The sequence below is a fragment of the Macaca thibetana genome, chromosome 8 (genome assembly GCF_024542745.1).
Source record: "Macaca thibetana thibetana isolate TM-01 chromosome 8, ASM2454274v1, whole genome shotgun sequence".
Classification (NCBI taxonomy): domain Eukaryota; kingdom Metazoa; phylum Chordata; class Mammalia; order Primates; family Cercopithecidae; genus Macaca; species Macaca thibetana.
The window spans coordinates 104,364,336-104,375,327 of NC_065585.1; the positions used below are offsets into that span (position 1 = coordinate 104,364,336).

The 10,992-nt window shown below is 43.5% G+C and overlaps 2 protein-coding genes across 2 annotated transcripts in view; one reads left to right on the plus strand and one right to left on the minus strand.

Moving 5' to 3' along the window:
• ADAM9 (ADAM metallopeptidase domain 9) overlaps positions 1–4,276 on the minus strand; it is a 113,066-nt gene extending 108,790 nt beyond the window's left edge. Inside the window, exon 1 of the mRNA XM_050801305.1 lies at positions 3,894–4,276. Within this exon, the coding sequence (XP_050657262.1) occupies positions 3,894–3,990 (97 nt within the window). The 5' untranslated portion in view covers positions 3,991–4,276. The remainder of the gene's footprint in view (positions 1–3,893) is intronic.
• A 184-nt stretch (positions 4,277–4,460) lies between these two features.
• On the plus strand, positions 4,461–10,221 carry TM2D2 (TM2 domain containing 2). Its single transcript, XM_050801363.1, has 4 exons — positions 4,461–4,826; positions 5,634–5,721; positions 7,355–7,470; positions 9,490–10,221. The coding sequence occupies exons 1-4, from the start codon at positions 4,600–4,602 to the stop codon at positions 9,701–9,703; spliced, it is 645 nt and encodes a 214-aa protein (XP_050657320.1). The 5' UTR covers positions 4,461–4,599; the 3' UTR covers positions 9,704–10,221.
• The last annotated feature ends 771 nt before the right edge of the window (positions 10,222–10,992 follow it).

The following is a 10,992-nucleotide window of genomic DNA, read 5'->3' on the forward strand; positions in this document are numbered from 1 at the left end:
ATGGGACATTTCCCATGAATGGGAATGAGTTCTGCCCTATAATATAACATGTCTAGGGGTGATACCATTTTCTTTTTTTCCAATAAGGTTTAGCAACTCAATACTTACGTTACTATAAACATAAATAAATACAAACACAACTCCATATTTAAAAACTGACCAAGTTAAGTTACATTCTAAGGTTCCCTAGCTCACTCTTAAAAGATGTGATTTAAGGCCAGACGTGGTGGTTCACACCTGTAATCTTAGCACTTTGGGAAGCTGATGCAGGAGGAACGCTTGAGCCCAGGAGTTCGAGACCAGCCTGGGCAACAGAGCGAGACTGCCTCTCCACACACAAAAAAAAGTTTTTAATTAGCCAAGCATGGTGACACACCCCTGCAGTTCCAGCTACTCAGGAGGCTGAGGCAGGAGGATTGCTTCAGCCCAGGAATTCGAGGTTACAGTGATCTATGACTGCTCCACTGCACTCCAGCCTCGGCAACAGAGCAAGACCCTGTCTCTCAGAAAGAAAAAAAAAGATGTGACTCAACCAGTGTCCCACATATGATCGCTTAGGGAAAATAATCTGATTAAAATAACAACATGAAATGGAAAATAAACTACAATAATCTCTCAACATACAAACAACATTGTGCTATCCAACTTTAGTTGGGTCCACACTAGACCCATTCAAAGACTGTGAGAGAGGCCAGGCACGGTGGCTCGTCCCTGTAATCCCAGCACTTTGGGAGGCTGAGGTGGGCGGATCACGAGATCAAGAGGTCAAGACCATCCTGGCTAACATGGTGAAACTCCATCTTACTAAAAGTACAAAAAATTAGCCGGGGATCGTGGCACGTGCCTGTGGTCTCAGCTACTCAGGGGGCTGAGGCAGGAGAATTGCTTGAACCGGGGAGGTGAAGGTTGCAGTGGGCCAAGATCGCGCCACTGCACTCCAGCCTGGGCGACAGAGAGAGATTCCGTCTCCAAAAAAAAAAAAAAAAAAAAAAAAAAAAAAAAAAAAAAGACTGAGGGATTAGCTACTGAGATACCAAAAGGACTGCATTCATTTATGAGGCAGTCCCATAGCGCTGACTCAAAAGGATGGCATGACTCCAAGCCTCCAGTATATATTAGGTATCAAAGAGGAAAAAGAAATATGAGGCTATGTCATATGTTTGAGCTTTCCCAAGAAAAAGCTTCCAGTTACTTAGAACTTGCATCTTTTGGGGGATTCCATAATAAATTCTATTATAAACCAGGATTTTTAACAAACAGCAAATATAAATCTGGTAAGTTAAAGCTTCAAGTGCTTTTTGAAAACTGTCTTGGAAACCAGCAACTGGGTTTATACATATTTTAATTATACATGCTTTCTTTTTTACTTAAAAGTTTGAAAACCAAATCATCCTTAAATGTAAAAGGCTACATTCTCCTATCAGCACAAACACAAACATATCAAATTCAAATATTTTGCTGGCATATAAAAAAGAGATTAATATGGACCTAAGTTCTTACTACACAAATCATTTTACAGTGACTCACCATGAGTAAGCTTTCAGTCATTTTCTTTAGAATGCCAGTCTTTGTTTAAAAAAAATTTCTAAATCTGTTCATCACAATTACTACCTCAGAAAATCAGAAGAGGTTTCATACCTGATTCCCCTTGTTATTTTTTACAATGACACAGTTACCTTTATCAGTTTAAAAACAAACAAAAAAAAAGTTTACTTAAAGTCAGCTGTTTGGAAATGATACTGCATTTCCTCATTGAGATAATGTTATAAATGGTAGTAAAAATCTTGTAAAACCTACTTAACTCCTAATGTAACTGATGTGTGCCTGGTACCTCAAATTCCTCTTTCAATCCTGGAAAATGTTTCAGCGCACGGTTTAAACATCTCGTACTGCAAAAATGTGGTCAGCTGATTTTGTATGAACATCCCCAAGAGAAACAAGAGTTGACTTACTGCACACTATTACAAAAGCCTCTTAACCGGTCTCCCAGCCTCTAGTCTCTCCCTCCTAGATTCTATCCTCCACAGTATTGCCTGTTTTCTTAACAGAAAATGAGATTAGGTCACATCCCTACTTAAAACCTCCACTGCCCAAAGAACTCTCTACAGGGTAAAGTCCAAACCCCTTAGTTCCCCATAGAAGACTCTTCCCAACTGGTAACAACCTACCTTAGTTTGATCTTCCATCCCTCCCTCTTATAGTCTGCATGAAGTCATATTGACAGTTTCATCATTTCCTAACAAGTCATGTTCTTTCATACGCTCCCCCCACCCCCCCACCCACCCCCCCCCCCGCTCTTACTCTTGGAAAAACTTCCTTCTGCCTAGAATGTATTCCTACTATTCTACTTGAAAAATCACCGATGTAGCTCAGTTCAAATACCACTTTCTCTAAAAATCCTTCCCCAATCTCTCAGATGCACTTAGCGTATTTGGTCACCTTCTGCCCCTCTACAAGCAATTGTGTGGTGTTTACAGGAGTTCCAGAAACGGGCTAAACTTTGAAGAAGCATACACACGCCGAAATGAGGAGCTGGCCAAAAGCACAGTTAAACACCATCAGGATATTCCATTCATCTATATGCAGGTCGGTAATGACTGACATTTATATTAACATTTAAAAATACAGTCTTATTTACATTTACAAACACACAAAAAATCACAGATTAATAAAACTCCGGATGTATAATCGTCTTCACTTTAAACATCGGTGAATGTTAACCATCTAGAATATCACAGGAAAAGTAGTTTTAACCAGAAGAAATTTGGCAACTTCCCATTCAAAACATTTTCAGAGCTTCAACATTTCCACACCGGGGCAAATTTACTTAATTTCAAATGAAGCGGCCAAAGATAAGAAAAACAAGTAATTAGTTTCCTGAAGGTCAACAGTCCTGCGTTGAAATCTTCTATCCTCACCTTTGAATAACTCTCAATCAATGATTTAGTAAAAACTCCCATTCTCCATCATCCTCTGTCGCTGATAGAGAAAATACAGCCATGTAAACAATTATCTCATACAAAATCCAAAATAAACAACCTGTTTACAGAAAGACGCCAGCGTGCTGACAATTTGCTTCCACTATGTTTGGGCATCTCCAATACAAGTATCTTATATAGTCAAGGGCAGTTTCACAATTGAAAAACGATTTCACACAAATGACTTAATTCCTACAATAATCCTGTGAGTTCAACAGAGCAGGGATTATCTGTCCGGATTTAACACAGTACGAACCCAATAAAAACAGATTTTTTAAAAAACAGTTTCGCTATACAGAAAGATAGCACATCGGTTACAAAATATTCTTACTACAAAAATGACCCAAGAGAAATGAGCGTCCTACCACCCACCTTTATTCAATCACTAAATTTAGCTGTGTTGACCCAAGGATACCATGAACGTCAAAATTTCAAATTATAACCTGCAGCAAAAGTTTCATCTCCCAGTCTCTTTCCAAGCGACATTAACTCCACGAGCGAGAGCCAGCTCCCTCCCTGCAGGCTTTTGGAGGACTGAATGCCCGCAGGCGCGCCCAGCCAGCAGGGCTCCGGCCCGCCGAGACCAGCGCCCGCCCCAGCGTGGGTTTCGGGGCGTCTGGGGGACCCGGCTTCGCGCGAGGCGGCGGGGGATGGGGGAAGCCGGGAACCGCTCCACCGAACAGGACACGGAGGAAGCGGCGCCGGGCAGAGGACCCGGGCCAAGAAGGGCTTGGGGCGCCAGACCCCGAGCCTCGGGTGCGACCCCTGCCGCACACACCTGGAGCGGCCGCGCCCCCCGACCCCGAGTCCGATCCCCAGGCCGGGCCCCTCCACTCCCGGACACCACAGGTTCACTCCGTGCGCCCCGTCCCTAGGAAACAGCCGTCCCAACGGACCCGGGGGGCGGACACCCACCTGGCCGCGCCGCACCGAGGACTGGGCCCACCAGGCAAAGCAACAGCAACCACCGGACGCGAAGGGTCCCCGAGGGCGAACCCACGCCAGACCCCATCTCCGCCGATTCCGCAGGTTCCTCTTAGCACTCGGTCGCCTCCGCCTCCGCCTCTTCCATCATTTTCCAACCCTGCCGGGGCCCCAAGGCTGGCCGGGAAGCGCGCGCGCCCGGGGACGAGCACGCGCGCGGCACTGACGCAACTCAGCCCTAGGTCCGAGCTCGCTCCCGAGATCGCCTGGCTGCGCGGACGTAGAGAAAAATCCAGTCCCCGGCGCGAGAATAGGATTTCTAAATCGGCCGTGGCAACCAGCACTAGTCGGCCCGCCAGTCATATCCGCCCCGCCCCCTCGGCTGCCGGGCACGCCCACCTAGGGAGTCGACGGATCCGATTGGAGGACGCATTCGGCGCAAAAGAAGGAGGAGCATGAGAACCAGAAGAGGAATCGAGAAGCAGAAGCGTAGGGCGGTGCAGTCGCGCCCGTCTGCTCGGCCTTTTCTGGTTGGTTGGTGGAGGTGGGCGGAGCGTCGAGCTGCGCGTCCATTGGCTGTTTGGCGGGGCCACGCGGGCGGGGCTACGCGGAAAGGCCTGACCACGCAGTGATTGGGTCTGTGCTGCTGGCTTCGGGTTTTGGCTAAGGCCGGGTCTCCGCTCCACGGCCGGGGAAGATGGTGCTAGGTGGTTGCCCGGTTAGTTACTTACTTCTGTGCGGCCAGGCAGCTTTGCTGCTGGGGAATTTACTTCTGCTGCATTGTGTGTCTCGGAGCCACTCGCAAAATGCGACCGCTGAGCCTGAGCTCACATCCCCTGGCGCCGCCCACCCGGAGGGCCCCGGGGGTGCTGCGAACTGGGAATATGGCGACCCCCACTCTCCGGTCATCCTCTGCTCTTACCTGTAAGCTACCAGTGGTCGAGGCGGGTGGACGTGGAGGGTGTGCCAGGGATATATGGGTGTTAAGGGAAGGTAGGGTTGGGGGAGATGCTGCGTTTTTTCAGACCCTGCCCCTCTGAGGACCCAGTGGTCATTCCGAAGGCAAATACCATGAACCAGGTTTCTCGCTGCCCGTGCAGGGAAAACCCTTGCGCGTCAGTGACAGAGCTTTTGGGATCCCCAAAGAGGAGAACTGGGTAGGAGTAACATCATATACCCTCTGGAAGAAGGCATGAGGCTGTGCTTTCTTTGCCCTGCGCCCTTTAGCCCAAGGAGAATATTAGTCGGTCGATTCGGTGCCAGTACTAAGGCATAAATAGAATAAACGACTTGTCTCTGCCTACAAGGCACTTTTTTAAAAAGCAATCAATATTCTTACCGTTGCAGAATCATGCCATTTTTTAACATCTCTTTTCGATCAAACAAGAAAAGGCATTTGAGAGATGCAAAGAGGACTGAGAATTCTTTGGCTTAATTTTTGCCCCCAGAATCTTGTTTGCCTACTGAAGAGATGAAACCGTGGCAGAAGTAGAATCCTTATAGAAACAGGACCAGAAACACCTCCCTTCTCCAACGAAAGGTTAATTTGGGTGGCTGTCCATTTGACCTGCTGTGCTTCAGTTTAATTGGCTTGGAAAGGGGTCAGCAGGGTGAAACTGAACCCCAGAAAACTTGATGAAGAAATGTCTTTTGCCTGTTTGATTACTTGCATGCAAACAGCGATTTGCAAAGACCATATGATGATAATGATCATGATCTTGTGAATTACAGACCTGATGAATTTATAGAATGTGAAGACCCAGTGGATCATGTTGGAAATGCAACTGCATCCCAGGAACTTGGTTATGGTTGTCTCAAGGTGAGTTTTTGTTTTGTTGTGAGAGCAAACCCTTCAATAAGAAATAGGAATGTCTAAATGCTGTTACATAAAAAGTATAAGAGGTACAAAGTTTTTTGAACAATTTCGTCAGAAAGACCGTTACTGGCAATTTCCAGCATGGCCAGGGTCAGTGACTGAGCAAGATATTTGGTTTCCTTATGAAGGAACAATCTCTGTGCCAAAACCACCTAGGTGCAAAGACCAACCTGTCTTTGGTTCCTTTGGCCATTGACAGATTTTGAAACTAAAATGTCACCCCGACTCTCCAAGGCATGCACTTTTCCTGAAAGAGCAAAACAAAGTCTGTGCACTTTGCAACACTGATGATGGATTGGGCAGTATCTTTGTTACACATGCATTTGGGACAGAGCTTCTCTTGCCAATGACATTTCTTTTCTCCAGGCAAACAGATTCCACCATGCCCTTAGGAGATAGATAGGGTCTATCAGTATATGTCATATAGGGTCTATCAGTATATGTCTTTGTAGGACATTAAAGCATTCCAGGGGAAGCCATTGGTTAACAGTGGCTTCTTGGAATGGAAAAAAGCTATTAAGTTATATTAATAATATCCCTAAAGCTGAGTGTACAGTTCCTATCTATCTCTAAAAATAACCAGTGAAGTTGATGTATCTCCTCCCCACCATGGACTCACCATCCTATTATGCCGCATAATACAAGTCAAGACTTGGTCAGGTGTTAAGAGAATGATGGGAAAGCATTTTTTGTACTAAATCAGACACAGAGGAATAAACCTGACAGTAGTAAGACTAAAAGAGCAACTCTTACTGAAAACATGTATAGATAAATATTTTTTTAGGACAATGAAATTTTACTCTGTTGATAATTATTGATTAAAGTTTGAGTTAATATTGTATAGCGATCACTTTTGCCCATTTTAATTAAAAATTGAGTTTATCCTGTAAGCATTATTTCCCAGTTCCTTCCCTTTGAGGAACTCACCGATGCAAATAGTAATGAGCACTGATATAAGGTACTAGTAAAAAATGAATATCTGTGATTTCTTGGCTAGAATTCAGTTAAGCAATGGTAAGAGGCCCAGTTCTGAAATTTTTGGCTGGAACTTAAATTTACAGATGTCCCACAGATATCAGATAATACACATTTATGACCTAAATAAAGTCCTGAGTCAGTTAATATCCTGAGTTATTTCCTAATTCTATTCATTTTTAATAGATATAAAAGAGACCTAATAGGCAGTGACTTTTTAAATACCCACTCCCAAATGCTGTTATATGCTGTTTTTCCTGTAAATTGGGATAAGTAAAGCATTGTGTTCATCTCTTCTAAACAGCCTTTAATGACATTGAGTGTGTTTGGAGTGTTTTCTTTTACTATATTATTGAAGAAGCCAGTCATGAAGAAGAAAACAGGAGTTTATTTAAAACAATGTACATTTAAGATGGACTCATTTAAAATCACATGAAGTGTGTCACTAATTTCCTTGCCCTTGAGCACAGCTGTACCTCACCCTTGTTGGAATAATTGTAGTCCTGAGGCAACTTTTATTCTTTTATTAGTGAATATAAAGATAGATGTTTGTGTCACTTGCTCTGGTGAGTTGGTTTTGGTCTTGGTTGTTATTCCACAGTTTGGCGGTCAGGCCTACAGCGACGTGGAACACACTTCAGTCCAGTGCCATGCCTTAGATGGAATTGAGTGTGCCAGTCCTAGGACCTTCCTACGAGAAAATAAACCTTGTATAAAGTAAGTGTTACTTTGATTGGAGTAGTTGGTACTTGGTTGGAGGTAGAGCCATTTTCCTTGTCTTTTTATTTATTTATTTTTTGTTTTAAGAGACAGGGTCTCACTCTGTTACCCAGCCTGGAGTGCAGTGGTGCAATCACGGCTTATTGCAGCCTGGACCTCCTGGACTGAAGCAATACTCTTGCCTCAGCCTCCCCAATATCTGGGACAACAGGCGCATGATGCCACTGTGCTCAGCTCGTTGTTATTTTTTGATATGACTTTTTTTAACCACCAAAGAGGGTCTATGGCTACCATTGTGCATAATTCATTTATAGAAGCAATATGTTTATAGTAGAGAGGACTCTGGACTTAAGCCCAGAAGGTGAAGTTCTAACTGTCTCTTTTCTCCAACTTGCTAAGTGCCTTTGGGCACTCAGTTTATCCCTCATCTACAGAATTTTAGGCCAGATGATCTAGCCCCAAAATTCTTACGATAGATATAAATCTTGTGCAAATTGCCTTAGTAATTCAAGAATAAAGGTTTTATTATAAAAAGTGTAGGCTCCACACTCTGAAAATCAGTTTATCTTAAAGGTAAAGGATCAAGGTCATTTCTGTAAATTCTGCTTGAAGGCACAGAATTGCCTTATACAGTTTGCTAATGGAAAGAGTCTATGGCTATGATTAGTAATATTAGAGTAACTGCAGCTGTGTCAGCACAGTGGCTAGGGGCAGAGCCTTATGAAGAAGTCCTTGCTTTTCACTGCCACAAAACAACAGGAAAGAGTGTTTGGAGATCAAGTGTTCATTTAAGGACAGTGCTTCCTTACCTTAGAGAACTACACGCAGGAAGCCAGCTGAGTCTCAGGAAAAGAGCCTCTACAGAGGAGGATGGGAGCCCAGACTCCTACTCCTACCATGGTGCCTGTTGTGCAAATGTGCTTGATGACTTCTTGTCCAATCCAACTCTGCAAAAGTCGGTATTTGTTCTTAGAGATGCTCCATATCTTAGCAAGTATTCTGTTGAGACCCTCTACCAACTAGAGATTCTTGGAGAGTAAAGTAAAGGTGAAGAGGGTGTATTATAAAAAATGCTTTTTTTTTTTTTTTTTTTTTGGAGATGGGGTCTTGTTCTGTTGCCCAGGCTGGAGTGTAGTGGCACAAACAGACCTCCTGGGCTCAAGTGATCCTCCTACCTCAGCCTCCTGAGTAACTAGGACTACCGGTGTGCTCCACCACACCTGGCTAATTTTTTTTTTTTTTTTTTTTTTTTTTTTGGTAGAGACAGGATCTCGCTATGTTGCCTAGGTTGGCCTATAGCTCCTGGGCTCAAGTGGTCCTCCCACCTTGGCCTCTCAAAGTGCTGAGATTATAGGCATGAGCCACCACGACATGGTCAAAAAGTTTTTTAAATTATTGTGCACTATGATGTTTGACATCTTAAAAACCTTTCTGGCTGTGAAGAGACTGCCCTTCCTGAAGCTAGTCATTTCTTAGAGATAGCAAAGGGTCCAACCAGGAGCATGCCTTTGATATGCAAACTAGTCCAGAGACATATCTTCTGTTTCTGGCCTGTACACCCCAGGAAATAATATTCCTCTGCCTTAATCTTCTCAGGGCCAAGTGCCAGGCAACCAGGGACCACTCCTATACCTTAGAGCCGGCTGAGGTTATTCAAACCAGCCAATTCTAAACTATTTGTCCTGCCGTGTCTTGCCTTTCCTGCAGAAACCCCAATGAAGATAGTGGCCAAAAGCCTTCCCCTCGCTTCTGTCTTCCAGCTACCCTGTTATCTTTGTCAGGTAGCCCTGTGTAACACGATGTGCCTCCTGTCTCTAGGACCTAGGAGTATAATAAACTTTGGTTTTTCCTGATCCTCTCACCTCATTGACCATATTGTTAAAGAAAACAAAATGGAGGATAAAAGGCCACAGAGGGGCCACTGCACCTTCTCATCACTCATGTTAAATTCACTAATCTTTAAGGGTTTAAATTTTTGTGCAGTAAAACATCTTCCTTTTCATTCTTTTCACCTAGGTATACCGGACACTACTTCATAACCACTTTACTCTACTCCTTCTTCCTGGGATGTTTTGGCGTGGATCGATTCTGTTTGGGACACACTGGCACTGCAGTAGGGAAGCTGTTGACACTTGGAGGACTTGGGATTTGGTGGTTTGTTGACCTTATTTTGCTAATTACTGGAGGGCTGATGCCAAGTGATGGCAGCAACTGGTGCACTGTTTACTAAAAAGAGCTGCCGTCATGGCCCAGGGAGGCAGGTGAAAGCTCTGTCTTCTGAATTCATCTCTACAGGCTCAAAACTCTTCTTTGATATCAGACCTGATGTTATTTTCCCTCTTTGGAGGGCATTTGTTTGGTTAAGAAGGCTTGTTCAGACTTTGGAATTTCAAACCAGATTTTACCTTGCAGACGAAATGACAAGCAAAAAGTGTTGTGGGAATCAAATTTGTTCCTTTCGTCATGCACAAAACATAAAGGATAGTGACGAGTTTATAAGCTGTGGATGGGTTTCCATAGTCTTCCTTTCTGTACATTGCTATATCTTCAGTCCTTTGGAGCAAGCGGACCCAACAAGTTGAGCAAAGTGAATATTTGTATCCACGTTCCTCTTGTGACCCTGAGTCTTCATGCAAGAACTGAAGCTGAACAATGAAAATCTTCAGCAGAAATAGAAATGGCCATGGATTGTAATACACACTGAAATTCTGACTTTCTGAATTTAAATGCAGAATAAATTTTGCCAACCTAGAGTACTGTATGAGTATTTTCAGTAGAGGGAGTAAACTCAAAATTATATTTGTTTTGCAGAAACCTAGTCATTTGAAATGAGCCCTCTTGTGTCTCCATTATGTTCCAGAGACAGTATATGCAGTGCGATAATTTCTTTATTCCAATTATGTTTTGAAAGCCAGCGGCATCAGATGTGTGAATTGAGCTATTCCTCCTGGCAGAGCTGTCCAATCTAAAAATCAGCATTTACCAGCCCATGTTGTAAATTAGCATTTACCAGCCCATGCTAATAAAATTAAGATTTCATACAAGTTTCCGTAAAACTATTCTTCATGATTAGGTGAGATAAAGCAAGGAGCCTTATGCCTTTGAAAAGAAAAACACAGTTCTACTAAATTAGGACATGATTTATGGGAGCAAAGAGAAACTTAGCACATTCTCTCAAAAAGGACGGTACTAAATCTCTCCCTGTGGGCTGCAGCAATCAGAGATCCAGCCACACTTCTGCATTCCCAAATCGCCAGGAATAAAAGGAAATGTTCCAAATTGTAAGTGGTTTTAAAAACTCGGTTCCCATCCTTTGCAATCTAAGTTGAAAAGAACTATGAAATATAAAATCAAAAGTGGGCAATGTGGCCAACTCAATGGAAGAGGCTGTTACTCAGAATAACTTACAAATTCTAGAAACAAGGTAGAACTCACTCACAGTTTACCTCATAATAATTGAATTTAAAACCAGATATCCCAGTTAAAGTAACTTCCCTGGATACATTCTATCATTTTGTA

What these genes read in the sequence shown, in the direction of transcription:
- TM2D2 (XM_050801363.1), top strand. Translation starts at nt 4,600, where the DNA reads ATGGTGCTAGGTGGTTGCCCGGTTAGTTACTTACTTCTGTGCGGCCAG. An exon ending in GTCATCCTCTGCTCTTACCT is followed by an intron (nt 4,827 to 5,633) that starts GTAAGCTACCAG and finishes TGTGAATTACAG; the next exon opens with ACCTGATGAATTTATAGAAT. An exon ending in GAAAATAAACCTTGTATAAA is followed by an intron (nt 7,471 to 9,489) that starts GTAAGTGTTACT and finishes CTTTTCACCTAG; the next exon opens with GTATACCGGACACTACTTCA.